Consider the following 15084-nt stretch of genomic DNA (forward strand, 5'->3'; position numbering starts at 1 on the left):
TCAAGAGCCATTGAAGTGACTTTAGCAATAGTAGTTAAGTTCATTGAACTCCTTGCTGCCTGTGATACTGGAAACTGTCTTGCATGTAGGAGTAAAGGTTTCTTGGTATTGGTAAACCATTTTGGAAGTTGTTCAATAAAATGAAGCTTTCACTGCAACACTAGTGAGTGATAGTCCTGATAAACGGAGTTCACAAACAGCATTTGAGGAGCTTAGCAGCACAATAGGGAGGGCAGGTTGTGTATATGCACGAGTAAAAGCTTTTATTAAACAATTCTGAATCTTGGCTTTGTTAGTTGTGCTTAGTTCTCACAGATTGGGAAGAATTTTGGGTTGCTCTGCCTCTGTGCACTTGGAAGAGAATGGAGGCAAAGTGCTGGAGTAGAATTGTCTTGAATTTGCCATGAGAGCTTCTTCTGTACCTGAAGCATACACCCAGCTACTGAGTTAGACTTTTCAAGGTGCAGTGGAGGTTTCATTTGTGTGAAGACAGACATCTATGTGCTGGTTAAGCTGTGGCAGCTCATCAGCTGGGGTGTGTGACTTGAATCCCTTCAGCATCTTGGCTACAGCTTTCTGAGTGTCGCTGCCTGTGTGTGACTGCAGCAGACTCTCGCCCTCCTGAGCTGCTCCGTCTGGCTGTGTCACTTGCAGCAGTGCCCTTCAGTGCACGCTATATTAAGCAATAAGGCACAAGCATGAAATAGGCTTGCATGATTTGTTTTGAATTCAGCACATGCAAATTATCCAGAATGAAACTGCAGGGCTCAGTTTTTGTGAAATGAACTTTCTCAATGTGGCTGTTTTCCCTGGGATTAATATTCACCTCCTTAGGCCTCTTCCTGTTCCATACCAAGTTTTGTTTCATTGAAATGTGAGAGGACTCTATTGCACAGTGCACAAATTCACTTTAAGCTGTTTGTTACAGGAGAATGTAGCTGCTTTGACTGACATTACATTATTCAGCCTATTATATTTTTAAATAAAGCTTCTTGTAGAATCTTCAGTGTAGTTACCTGTAACTGCAGCTGGAAATCTCTATCTTAATCCTGTCATTGAGTTGCTCTGACCTTGAGCAAAATGCTTAAGTTTTGGATTGTAACTTCTTTCTTGGAAATAGGAATGAGAGCATCTCTAAATTCTTTGTGCCCTGCCTGAGAAGGTTGGTATTTGCTTGGTGGGAAGTGGACTTCTGTGTTAACTTGGAGAATGACAGAAAGAGAATTGGATAGCAAAAAGCTAAAAGATGTGAAAAATTGCAGCTTATTCTTAAGATAATTTTTTAGTTTCCTAGTTATTTTCTGGCAAGAGCAGCATATGGTACTGCAGTGCATAAACTATACAAGAGCTGCAGACAGTGATGGCTGCATGCTGAAAACCAGAGAGACCCAGCCATGGAGTGCCTGTCTTTAACCTGGGTTGAACAAAGCATCTTGAGAGGCATTGAGCAGTGAAAAGAAAGGAAGGTGGTTATAATAAAACAGTCTTAGTGGGTTTTTGTCCTAACTGGATTTTGAACTAAGCTGAACAAGCAATCTTAAAGGGGCTTAAAGATGACCCTGGAGTGAAAAGGAGCCAGAAAGGAGACACCTTGTCTCACAATAAAGCAAAAGGGCTTTGAAGTTGTGGGCATGGAGGGTTTAAGACAAAACTAAAATGCCTTTCTAAAATGTTGGGCGTTTCAGAGGAGAATATGAGTTTAAAAGTGGTGATGGGACAAGATCTGTGTGCCTTGAGGTCCTTGTTTCGGGCTGCTGGTCACTGTGAAGGGAGCTCTAAGTCTGGTATTGTAGGATAGCAATATTTAGGGAGTTTTCACATCCTCATCACTTTCTCAATGGTCATGTTTGCTCCACTGCTTTAATTTGCCTTCACAATATGTTATCTGTGACTGGATACAAATGTGGAAGTCAACCTTCATTGTTCTCCTTGGGAAGGGCTTTAGGAAAAAAAGCAAACCCCACATGCTTGCAAAGATAAATAAGCTGATTAAATCTTACCAGAATTACATGTAAAGCTGCTAGCAAGGCATTTGTTTTAATAGTAAAGAGTCAGTTATGGCTAATAAAATGTTCTAAAAACACACTGCCAGTGTTTATTTATGAACTCCAGGTGCATTGGCAAATGAAGCCAATTCCCTTGTTCTGCAATGTAAGATAAAGTTCATCAGCATGTTTCTGGCAGTGTCTTAGGTTGGTATCAAGCTGTAGAGACCTGAAACGAAAAAGTTTAAGAAAGCTGGGGTTTAGGTGTGGAATGCCAGTAAAAATGCCAACAATTATCTTTACAAGTCACTGTTGCAGAACAATTAATTTTACACTTAATGAAAAAGATACATTGGAAAACACTCTAGTATCTGAGGAACTCTGCAAGCAATGGTTGGAGGAGTTCAGTGATAGTTGTGTTATATTGAGCCTCTCTCATGCAAGCTATGGTGTACAACAGACAGAGGGGTATACGTTAGAAATTTGGTGCTCATTGATTATAGGAAGAGAGTTTTAGTGGGGGAAAATATTGTTAGCGGTTCCTCAAGCTCCTCCCTTCAACTTAACGTTCAGAAATTGCTGGTTTTATCCTGACATGCTAAAAACCATTCTGGAAATCTCCAGGAGACGTTTTAGCAGTTAAAGGGTAATCCTGAACAACATTTGTGAGTGATCTGCTTTTATCCAGATAGCAGAGCAACGTTTCTCCTAGCTAATGTGTTGCAGAATATGCTCATAATGGTTGTTCTTACAGCATTTTGCAAGTGCTTTGTGTAAGTCTGTAAATGCTTAAGGTGTTTATGTTTTGATAGGAGGATTCCTTACTCTTAAGATGTGCAGAGTTCTGATTTTCACATCTAGTGTTATCTGCCACTTCACTGCAGGAAAGTTGAGTTTACACAAAACTGAATTGGGGAAAACAGTAATAAAACAAGTGAAAGGAACGAGTCTAAACTATACTTTATTCCTTGTAACTAGCAAAGAGTTAGCACACTTGTGTCTGGCAATAGCTTACTTGGAAGAGACCACAGAAATATTTTCACATACACCCCAGTACTTAATCCAGTCTGTCTTTTTGCCAAGTGCAGTTTGAGATGGTTGAAAGAAGTTGTCTACTCTAGTAATTTCAAACTATGACTTCTCCTAATTCTCATTATTATCACCTCTCCTTTCAGATTTCTGGTTGTTTCAGAGGTGGCAGTGAAGCACACCTTTAGCACAGGAAAATGAGTGAGCTCGACCAGTTACGCCAGGAGGCTGAGCAACTGAAAAACCAAATCAGAGTGAGTAGTGTGCCAGTGGGTCTTAAAGCCACAGCACAGATGAGTGGTCATTTGGGCATCTTGAGGACAACAGGGACAGAAATGATGCCATGTCAAAGTTAATTTTGTGGATATGTAGGAAGAGAAGCACATTAGGAAATTGCTTTTTGATCTTTAATGTTGCCTGGAAAATAATAGTGACACAAAGCATGAAATGGATTAGAGCAAAATAAATGTTTGCTGAGGTGTTCCTGTGCCAGACTATCATCGATACTAAGTGACATCCTGCTTAAAATAAGGTCAGCTATAAGGTTATTCAGGGCTTTGTCCTGTGAAGTCTTGAAGACCTCTCAGGATGAAGGCTCTGCAGCCTGCCCAGACAAGCAGTTCTACTCAGTGACTGTCCTCATGGTGCAGATCACATCACCTTTCTCTCTAGATGAAAACTCAGACATTAAAATCTTGATAAGCTCAGTGTGGTTATGAGGACAGCATATTATGTTCAGTTAGGATGGCTCCTCTGTGGATGAGCAGCAGAAATGCTTTCTGAACCTTGTTTTGAGGGTAGTTGGTCAACTTGACAAACCACAGATACAGAACTGTACAGAACTTTGATTTCTGTAACTTTCCTCCATTGCAGGATGCTAGGAAAGCATGTGCAGATGCCACCCTGGCTCAGGTAAGCACGTCAGAGTTACCCTGCTGGGCTTAACCTACTTAATTTCCCCATGACATTGCACTTGTGTCTGAACCTGAGTTAATACCTTTGCATCTTGCTGTACTGTCACATTTTGATCCTTTTTGCTTGGGTTCAGTCAATGTTACCTTGGGGAAAGGGAAATCTCTACTCTGTAGTGCATCTTGTGGAGGTATGGTGGGTTTATTCTAGGAATCTGGTAGGAATTTAGGCTGAAGCATTGTGCTGGCAGTAGAAGAGGTGCCAAACTTTGCTGGTTTCATAGATATATCATCAACTAATTTACTTATCACCTACTGTAGTCCACTTGCTTGAATGCTGACTATTAATCCTGTGTGTCTGCATCAAGATAATTGGCACAGAAGTGATTAATACCAGGTTATTGATTTTTTTAAATGTCACTCATTTGATGTGAGGCACAATGTTGAGTATTTTGCAAGGTGAAAGTATGGAAAAAAGGAGAGGAAAAAGAGGGGGGAGAAGGAAGCTTTAGTGTTGATTAATAGGAGAGAGGTCCTCCCTGAAAGGAATTTTGTTTGGGACATTCTTAACTATTCATCTGAGTCTGCAGTTGGGTTGATGGCCTTTAAAATGAAGCAGAGACCTTTACTCAAGTGCATTTAGTAAATAATTTTTTAACATGGGGTCATGAGAAGTGTGCAGACATCCATAAAATAAACTTACAGACTCTTGGATTTGTTGGGGGTATGTGGGGCTTAGTCCTGAAAGTGTGTTGAACTGGTATGTGTGTTTGCTTTCTGGTTTCCAGACTGCAGGACTCAAGGACTGACTTAGATTAAATTTAACAGTGTAAAGACAGCTAAAGTGATTACTTCCTCACTTGGCTATTCACTTCTGGAAGATAAAAGTAGTCTTGAAGTTAAATAAATGAGGAATACCATGAATTTAATAATCCTATACTTGGAAAGGAAGGCCATTTGGATCTGAAAGCAAGTTATTAATTAATCCTTTGAAAGTGGAGACCTTTAAAGCCTGATATACTTCCCCACACCCACCCTTTTGCAAAGAAACACTCTGCTACGTTTATCTGCAAGGAGTGGGAAACCCAGATCAAAGGTCTGAAATTCTGGAGGTCTAAGAAGCTATGACCTGAGCACAGCAATATCTGAGAGCCTTTAGAAATGCCACAGAGAGGCTGTTCTCTGCCTTTGGTGAAGACAGAAAATGGTTTAACTTTGGATTAGGCAATTCAAAGCCTCAGTCACTAGTCAAAATATGGAACTTTGGTCTGCATTAGAGTGCTTTTCTAAATGGAATTGTGTGAGATGTATTACTTCTGGAACTGTGAAGTGAGGCATGGAGTGTGTGACACCATTTCCCTTGCAGATCACAGCCAATATTGACCCAGTGGGGAGAATTCAGATGCGCACTAGAAGAACACTGCGGGGACACCTGGCTAAAATTTATGCAATGCATTGGGGGACTGATTCCAGGTGAGTGCTAATGATCCAGAATCAGGTCTTTGGAAAAGTAAGTGCACAGGACTCTATGTTCTTACCACTAAACAGCACTAATTCCAAGACACTCAGAAAGGCAAGAGAATTGAGAAACACCCAATGTGGCTTTTGTCTCCTGATGTTGTATGCTTTTGTTAGCACCAAAGTCTTCTACTTCCTTGCCTGCAAGCTGGAGCTGTGGTACAACGTGAATTCTGAGGGACTGTGGAGGTGGAATAGATTTGATTATCAGTTGTCTTTTCCTTAAGTGTCTTCCTGGTAACTACTGAGGTTCAGTTAGAAGTAATTAATGCTACCAGTATCGGCTACTTTCACACCCTTTTCAAGATTTTGGAGTCAGACTAATGGCAGCACATTTTCAGCCTTCAGTTAAAACATGTTGCTGCTACCTTGCAGGAGCAAAAGAATTGCCCTTAAGATTTTTTAAGTTACAACTAAGGAGTTTGTAAGTTGCAGCTGGCATCTTTCTGCCTCAGTCTTTTACACCTCGGTTTCCTTTGCCTTGAAAGAAGCTAATTTCTCTCAGATATGTAGAGTTCATTGCTTCAGGCATCTCTTTGGCCATAGCTTATTTAAAAGATGGGAATTCAATTTCTTGTTTGGCAAAAGTGTTTCAAGACAGCACTAATAACATATAACCTAGAGCAAAAATAAAAGAAATAATGCAGAGAGGTTGGAGTACACTCAGTGATTACAGTCTGTTGTTCAGCTTGGAAGTGGTCAGAGGAAGATGCACAAAGCAAATTTCAATACCAAGTTGGAGTGTTTTGTCCAGAATTACTTAGAAAATGTGGAGACTGTACAGATTTTTGTCAGTGTAGTTGATCTTTCTTTGTGCACATGAAAAACAGATAAGAGAGCTCTAAACAATTAATTAGGTGCATTGTGTTTCAGATTGGATTGCTGGGAGGGAGATTGAGGTGAGGTAGAGTAAAAGTCTTCCTGATGCTACACCTCCCATTAGTGCTGCCTTGGCTGTGTTTTCTTTTCATCTCCTATTGTTTCAGTGCTGACATTCATTCAGGGCTGTCTTAAAACTTAAATTCCTGTTTTAAAAATAAGTAAGAAGAAAACAAGTTGATAGTGTCAACTCCCAAACCCCATGAATCTAAAGCCTGTGTTTAGGACACAGCAGCAGTGATTCCATGCAAGCTTTTCCCCTCTGCTGTCAAGACTGTGATGGTAGTTTAATGGCTACAGTTTATCCTGAAGTCAGAACATGTCAATGTGGAGGTGCTGCATCACACTTTTCCATCATACTTAGCACTGAAGTGGAATGATTTCAAAAGTATTTTTGTAGTGCTCATAATTGAATGGGCAATGCCATGCTGTAATTAAATGGGTTTGAGTGCCTTGGCCTTAATGATGGAAAGAAATGCCCCAACATAAAGATGTTCATCCATCACAAAGCTATTCCTTCTTGTCTTCCTACAATGATTGTGTTTACCTTCCCTTTCCTCTCTAGGCTTCTAGTTAGTGCCTCCCAGGATGGCAAACTTATAATTTGGGACAGCTATACTACAAACAAGGTAAGGCTAACTGACTTGTTGCAGTGTTGCTCAACTGTGAGTATAAAGGAGGAAAATGTTACCTTTCATGATTCTGGCTGTATTACTTTCATCATCCTGAAGTCAAACTGCTGTTGCCCCTTTAAATTAACTTGAGGAAGCTGCAGAAGCCTATTGTGCACAGGAGCCTGTGTGTCACTTCATATGGAACTGACTTTATTTCAAATACATTTTCCTGGCTTAGCTCACTGCTGCCTCAAAAATGATTTGCCAAAGCAAATGGCATGCTGCAGAGAACAGAGAAGCTGAAGCAAACAGCTCTGGCAGCACCTCCTAAAGCTGGGATTATTGTTGAATCCTAGCTGTGAAACTAAGAAATTCTTCCCTTTACTGAGGAGTAAGGTAAAAAAAAAAACAAATAAACAAAAACCCAAACCACAAACCCTCTGGAATTAGAAGTAACAAACAGCTTGGTGGTGTGCTGAGGTTGACTGGGTAACAGCCTGGAGCAGTTAGTGCAAAACCACTCGACTGCCAGTCTGCAGATGTGCTTTGGCCGTTACGGCACAGGCTGGAACTTAACACAACCTGTCAGAATTGGCTTAAGGTGACTGTTTCAAAGAGTTCTTCAGTAGAAAACTTAAAAAAATGAGCTGATTATGGGTTTAGTGCAGGGTATTGTTTTTTAACTGCTGTTTGCTGCAGGATGACTGGTCTGTTCTCCTGCTGCTATTGTCCCCTTTACCTAAGGAATTCAGGAGGATTGTTACTACTGCACAAAATCTCAGGATGTGATCTCTTTTCGAAGATGTAAGAGCAAATTTGAAGGATGAATGCAAGGAGTTAACATGACAGAACATGTTTAGCTTCAATAGATTTTTAAATCAAGTTCTTTGAGCACAGAGAGAGAAGGAGCCATGGGGTAGTTATTTAAATCTGAAGCCTGATTGCTTGCAGCGGCTTTCCAAAGAGGCATTTAAATGACAGTGAAAGGAGCCGATTTCCTTACCATTCATAGCATCTGAGCCTGGAAATGGCAGTTCTGCTGACTGCACTTGGAAGTCAATATTTTCCCGAACCTATAATAAACCAATAGTAATCAGAGCACTGAAATGAAATAATGTAGTTTTTACTAAAACTGGTGATTAAAGCAGATTCAGGAAAGGCAAATCTGAGGTTGTAATTACGTCACAACTTGGTCTGATGAGCAGCTACGTATGCAAGTTACCCCCAGAATAGTTTAATACTCAGACAGCCAAAGACTTTTCACTATTTTCTTGTCCTTTTGACAAGATGATGATGCATATACTTGGAGAGCCTTTCTGGTGGTGAATTACTGAGTCAGTTGTTTTGCAGATGTGAAACCCATGTGTGTGTTGCTTTCAGGTGCATGCTATTCCCCTGCGCTCGTCCTGGGTGATGACTTGTGCATATGCTCCTTCTGGAAATTATGTGGCTTGTGGTGGTCTTGATAACATCTGTTCCATTTATAACTTGAAAACTCGTGAAGGGAATGTACGTGTCAGCCGTGAACTAGCTGGTCACACAGGTGAGTGCCTGCTCAGAATGCTCTTAAGTTTCCTAAGCACAGCAGTTAGCCATTTCTCTATTCATGGCCTCCTTGTTTTCCACGGAGAGTGTAAACCAAAACACAGCAAAACAAAGGTGGATTGCTCTAGGGGCTCTCAGTTTGGCTCCAGAGAAAACCTCTAATGGTGTTAGAGATACCTTTGTTTAGGCTGACTTGCTGTGGTCCCAGTGCGTCTCTGTGCTGCTGTACTGATTGAATTTGGCACAGTCTATAAGGAGCAAAGTTACATTTTGTCCAAAATGTTGGAGTTTATGATATAAAAACTGCTTGTGTTGTGGCTTAGGCTTATACAGTAGTTCTTAGTGCATATTCAGGAGATGAGGAAGCAAGATAAAAGCAAGCCAGAGTGTGATGTGAAGAGTGATCTCTGTTCTAACTCATCAACTTCTAATTTTGTGTTCAGGATACTTGTCATGCTGTCGCTTCTTGGATGATAATCAAATTGTTACCAGCTCTGGCGACACCACTTGGTAAGCTGCACAGTTTGGACACGATCATTAGTAATGGCTTTGCACAGCTATGCTCTGTTTTTGAAGGCAGCTTGCTCCTTCGTGGATCTGAGAGCCACCCAGGAGACTCAGTAGGATTTAATCATCACTCCTGTGTCACGTTTTTACTGCAAGAACTTGGACTTCCAAGTTTGCTAGCTTTGGCTGCCCATGTTCTGAAGAGCTTAACTTATTCCTCTGTTGAGATGGTATGGGAAGGTTTTGGTTTTTTGCTGTAACTATTTGGCTTTCATTAATAAGTATTCAGTAGTCAGCATTGCACTAATGACTTCTCTCAATCTTGTTTAGTATTCAGCATTTGTTACTTTAAAAGCTCTGCTTGGACTTTCTAGTACAGAATTTATACCAAACTCCTAGAAAATCTTCTGCAATGACAGCAGATGGATTTGTTGAGGAGAATGTAGGTGTCTGTCTTAGTAAATACTAGCTTCTGAACAAAAAAAGACCTCCAGCTTCTACATACATTTTTCTATCTAATGCTGAGAAGTGTTACAGCTCTCCCAAGCAGCAATACTTGGAGCAAAGGTGGTCTGATAAATACCTCTCTACACAGCAGCAGTCTTCTTGAATGCCTTAGTCCACAGATTCTGAGTAGCTGTTGAGTACATACATTTGTGTATGCCACTTTATGTCTTGGTTTGTTGGGCTTTGCTTTTCTTTTTTTAAACAAAATCAAACAGGATTTGTTCAAGTTATGTTCTAACAGAGCTGCTTCAGGAGTGACTGTAGCACCTCTGCCGCTGTCTAAGAGTTTTGACATCGCTTCTGGCAGACTTCAAAGTACAGCCATCTCTGCCTGGTCCAAATCTGCCACTGATGGCTCTGGTTTGCTGAGAAAGGACAGAAATTTAAAGTCCTTAGTCCTCCTTAAACATTTAGCCCTCTAGTTAGGCGGGTGATAGTGTGCTTTTATCCTTTTATGCCCTTTGATTATCACTGTAGTAGTAATTTTTGCTGTCTTGGGAAAGTGGAGCAGCTTTAAGGTGACAGACACAATTCACAAAGTTACACATCCTCAATGAGTGTTTGAGAATGAGAAGTGCTGACTCACTTTTTGCTGTAGCCTTAGCACTGCTGCTTTCAGTCGGGCTTGTAACAATGCTGGACAGCAGTCAGTGGCATATCACAAGAATTTTGTGGCTAAAGAGCAACGAGTGTCATCATTGGGGTCTCTTTTTGCACTGTTTTTCAATTAAAAGCCCTCAGTGTTTTAAAGTTGAGGGTAGCTTTGAAAATCTTTCATGTCCAGTGATCTTGGAACATGGCCCAAATAGTTCCACAAAGAACATTTGGGTTGGTTTTTTTTTCATTCTCATTGTGTTTTCAGTTAGTACTTTATGGAGTTTTACTTTTCAGCAGTGATATAACTGAGCAGGTGTACAGGAGAATTCTAACAGGATAAATGTGTTCATTTCTTGCCTTGTTTCTTCTTTCAAGTGCTCTCTGGGACATAGAAACTGGTCAGCAGACAACTACATTTACTGGGCACACTGGAGATGTCATGAGTTTGTCCCTTGCTCCTGATGCCCGGTGTTTTGTTTCTGGTGCCTGTGATGCCTCTGCCAAACTGTGGGATGTTAGAGAAGGAATGTGCCGGCAAACCTTCACTGGCCACGAGTCGGACATCAATGCCATCTGTGTAGGTATCACCTCCAGCGAGGATGTGGGATTTCAGTCTATGTACTTCTCTGCTCTTAGGCGTGTACTGCATGATGTAGAGTGACAGCTTGTTTTCTTCACCAGCTTGTATAGCTGGGGGGATTTGTGCAGTCTCAGATCCACTGTGGTAAATGGGGACAGTGGCTGTTCACAAAATCACTAAGGTTGGAAAAGATCTCCGAGGTCATCATAGAATCTGAATGGTCTAGGTTGGAAGGGACCTCAAGGATCATCCAGCTCCAACTCCCCAATGCAGGCAGAGACACCTCCCACTAGAGCAGGTTGCTCAAGGCCTCATCCAACCTGGCCTTAAACACCTTCAGGGAGGAAGCATCCACAACTTCCCTGGGCAACCTGTGCCAGTGTCTCACCACCCTCACTAGAAAGAACTTCCTCCAAACATCTAGTGTAAATCTCCACTCTTCCAGCTTAAAACCATTACCCATCATCCTGTCATTACAAGACCAAGTCCAACCATCAACCCCAAACCACCATGACCTCTAAATCATATCCTAACAGGCCACATCTACATATTTTCTTTGACATCTCCAGGGCTGGTGACTCCACCACCTCCCCCTGGGCAGCCTGTTCCTATGCCTGACCACTCCTTCAGTAAAGAAATTTTTTTTTCATGTCCAACCTAAACCTCCCCTGTTGTAACTTCAGGCCATTTCCTCTGGTCTTGTGACTTGAGAGAAGAGACCGACACCCACCTCACAACAACTTCCTTTAAGTGAGTTGCACAGAGCAATAAAGTCACCCCTCAGCTTTCTCTTCTCCAGATTATACTCTTTCTTACCCCACTGTTTTTTTGCCCATATGCCAGTAGAGGTGAACACTCCTGATGCTTTATTTTTCCACACAGGCCATAAAAACTGATCTACTCAGTGAGACAATCAAGTCTGAAACATGTCTTTCTTTCCTCTCTTCCCGCTCCCTTACCCAAGTTCTTCCCAAATGGCAATGCATTTGCCACAGGCTCGGATGATGCTACCTGCAGGCTCTTTGATCTTCGGGCTGATCAGGAACTCATGGTTTATTCACACGACAACATCATCTGTGGCATCACCTCCGTAGCATTTTCCAAGAGTGGACGTCTGCTCCTAGCTGGTTATGACGACTTCAACTGCAATGTCTGGGACACGCTGAAAGCTGATAGAGCAGGTAAATGATTTGATGAGAAATGCAAGAAACACTGTGTGGAGTAATGAATGCCTGAGGTGAGCCTCATGCACAGTCTGTTCCCTGCCTCAGCTTTTCAAACTCTGATAACTAGTGTTAGGTGAGCAGTGATGGAAGTGCCTTGATGATAAACTAGAACCCTACTAAAGGATAGAAGGGAGCAATGGGAAACTGCCATTAAAACCAAAGATTTGGCTGTGGAATGCTGGGGTTTATTTCTATTTTTTTAAGACTATCTGGCATTGATCTATAAACTGTTCAAGCAATCCAACACTAATGTTCTTAGGTTCATAGAATCACAGAATGCTTTGAGTTGGAAGGGACCTTAAAGATCATTGAGTTCCATCTCCCTTGCCATAGGCAGGGACACCTCCCACTAGCCCAAGGTGCTCAAGGCCTCATTCAATCTGGCCATGAACACCTCCAGGGAGGGGGCATCCACAGTCTCCCTGGGAAACCCGTTCCAGTATCTCACCAGCCTCACTGGAAAGAATTCTTCTAACACTGCTGTTTATATAAAAGATTTTTTTCCTGATGTTTGTAGCAGTAGTTGAAGAGACAATCAGAGAAACAAACACTGTGGAGATTATCCTTTGAGGAAATCCACATGAAATGTATGGTTTTGTGATTAACATAATTTAACTTCAGTTCTTTAAAATGAAAACATAATAAAAAAGGGAAAAAAGAGAGAAAAAGTTTAAATTAAGCCATAAATGTTTTGTTGTCAGGGGTTGAGAAATGAGAGTTTGTTCCCTGTTACCAAATAAAGTATTCCAGACTTTCAAAACTATCCAAGGTGGGTTTTAAAAGCAAACAAAAAAACATCAGCCAAGCAAAATATTCTTCCACATGTGGCTGAAAGGATTAGTTGGAAGTACATTAGTTAATGCAAATTGGCTCATCACTTTGAGGGCAGGATATACTTTGGGCACTCAGTCCATGTTTTGTGAACAGCATTTGGTGCTATTTGCAAGTCAGTGGTGCAAAATCCAGTTATTTCAGTACGGAAATGCATGTTCTGGAGAGGCCTGGGTCTGTATGTTGAGGTTTAGAATGCAACATGTTTGCATTTATTATTGAGATAATAAATGTGTGTATAAGCCTCTGCAGGGATGGATTCAGACATTGCTCTTGATTGATGTCCAGGTTAGTTTACAGTTAGCTGTATTTAAGTACTGTAAAAAAAACAATTACATGGTTTTCCCTGTGGTTTGTTTCTTTGGAAGACTCGTGAAGAAATAACAGCAGGAGGTGGTGATCTTGCTTGCCTGTAGAGAGGAGAAACAAATCTTCTATACCGATCTGGGTTTATGGTACATGTTCTCATGGTGTGTGATTCTTTATTGTCAAGCTTTAGAACCAATTTAAACAACTGCTTTGTCAAACATTCTCCTTAGTGAAATGTTCTGAGCTTTAAGATTGAGCAGATTTGACACTTCTGTCCTGCCTGATTCTATATTAAATCCCTTTGTGGTTATGTATTCAGTTCGAATTGTGTAAGACTTCTTGGTGCTCTTCTGCTGCAGCACTTGGTTTTGATCTATTAATGCTGTTTCCACAGTCACTTCTAGGTAGCTCCTAGGTTTTTTTTCTGTTAGCTCTGGCTTCTGTATCCTGAATTTCTCAGGATTGTGTGGTTTGCTTCACTACTCAAAGTTTGACTTCTGCTGCAGTAGTGCACAGCTCTGTGCTGAGGCTTAGACGTTTGTATGGATTTAATGGGATCTGGAGATTACTGGTGTTAACTCACACAGCATTACTGCTGTTGGAAAGTGTATCAGAAAGGTGAGTTCTTTCACCTCTTCATGCATCAGGACTCCTTGTGTATGAAGCAGTCTTCATTGCACTGAATGAACAGTTGAAAATACACATTTTTCAACACAAAACTTCTGAGCTAAAGCTGACTCAATTCATATTCTTACTGGAGAATAGTAAGTGGAGGGGAAAAGCCCAAAACATGAATGAGGAGAGTCCTGTGAGCAGTGTAATTTATGTAGCAAGATTAATTTTAAGTCTTTCAAGAATATCTTAGCTCAGTGCTATGGACTGGAAAGAGCTTGGACGTAATTAGATTTTCTTTTTACCTCATTGGAACTGTTCAATGAAAAGGAAGAGGAAAGTGTTGGCTCCTTGCATTTTTCTGTTTCCAGTCTCGATTCTATTTTTTTAATAGCACTATAATTGAATTGTAGCAGATCTCTGTATTGACAAATAAATTGTATGTAGGAGTTTGTCTTATGAGTGCTTGCAAATGTGGTAAGACAAAATTAGATTGAAAGTGCTTTAATGCTCATAACGTAATTCAGCTTAACTTCTGATTTTGCACATAAAAATCATAGAATCCACCTGATCTTTATCACCGTGGAGAGGAAGTCCTAAGATCTGTGCAGTGCAAGGTTAGGCACTTATTGCTGTGACATTGTCAGCAGAAGTTTCAGGTCTGTAGTTGCACAACTGGGAGGAAAGCAGTAAAGGTCACAATGTGGGGAGCAGACAAGGAACAGTAGCACTGAATTTTACCCCCTTTGTGAATCCAGCCAGTTAGCTATCTTAAGTTTGTGCTTAGAAAACCCCAAATGAGTTTAAAATTGCACCCAAGATGTTTGAATGTGTTGGTTGACCAGTCCAAACACCTGTGCCATGGTGTTTGGTGACCTGAAAGCTGAAATCATCCCTGTAATGTAGCATGTTTGTTGTATGTTCTTATTTATAGGTGTCCTTGCTGGTCATGATAACCGTGTCAGTTGCTTAGGTGTGACTGACGATGGTATGGCAGTGGCAACAGGGTCATGGGACAGCTTCCTCAAGATCTGGAACTGAAGTAGGTAGGTATCCAACTCATTAAAGCCATCCGTGCTTGCTCTGCAGAACGCTTTCTCCCAGGTCTGAGCAGCGCTGTTTCGCTGCTGCTGCTGCTGCCAGCTTGTAGTTCAGATTAGGAAAGTCACCGCAAAGAAGCAATCCATTTGTTTTTTCAGGCGGCTATTTGTTTAATGTATGCGATGCCATTTCTGCACTGAACTATTTTGGGCATGTTTTATTTCCCTGCTAGGGATGACTGTACAGTCTTCTGAGCCCCAGTTAGTAAATAAATGGCGTTCTTGAAAATGGTGAGATAATGGCTAAATGCGTCAGTGGGTAGCCAGAGCCAAGCTTGAAACTTGATTACAGTTTATCCAAGTGCAACTCTTAATCAATCTTTCTGTGTGCCAG

General features: G+C 41.2%; 1 protein-coding gene across 6 annotated transcripts in view; it reads left to right on the forward strand.

Moving 5' to 3' along the window:
• The window catches only part of GNB1 (G protein subunit beta 1), a 40548-nt gene that overhangs the window by 23446 nt on the left and 2018 nt on the right, over positions 1-15084 (forward strand). For 5 of the 6 annotated variants that reach the window (XM_064171937.1, XM_064171933.1, XM_064171936.1 and 2 more), the window contains 9 exons: positions 3161-3268; positions 3888-3926; positions 5292-5398; positions 6888-6951; positions 8317-8479; positions 8925-8991; positions 10468-10669; positions 11637-11853; positions 14585-14696. In XM_064171937.1, the coding sequence (XP_064028007.1) occupies positions 3212-3268; positions 3888-3926; positions 5292-5398; positions 6888-6951; positions 8317-8479; positions 8925-8991; positions 10468-10669; positions 11637-11853; positions 14585-14691 (1023 nt within the window). In that variant the 5' untranslated portion in view covers positions 3161-3211 and the 3' untranslated portion in view covers positions 14692-14696. Of the gene's footprint in view, positions 1-3160; positions 3269-3887; positions 3927-5291; positions 5399-6887; positions 6952-8316; positions 8480-8924; positions 8992-10467; positions 10670-11636; positions 11854-14584; positions 14697-14923; positions 15079-15084 lie in introns of those variants that run through there. The other variant, XM_064171938.1, reaches the window with a different exon arrangement.

Source organism: Pogoniulus pusillus, chromosome 36 (assembly GCF_015220805.1).
Source record: "Pogoniulus pusillus isolate bPogPus1 chromosome 36, bPogPus1.pri, whole genome shotgun sequence".
Taxonomy (NCBI): Eukaryota; Metazoa; Chordata; class Aves; order Piciformes; family Lybiidae; genus Pogoniulus; species Pogoniulus pusillus.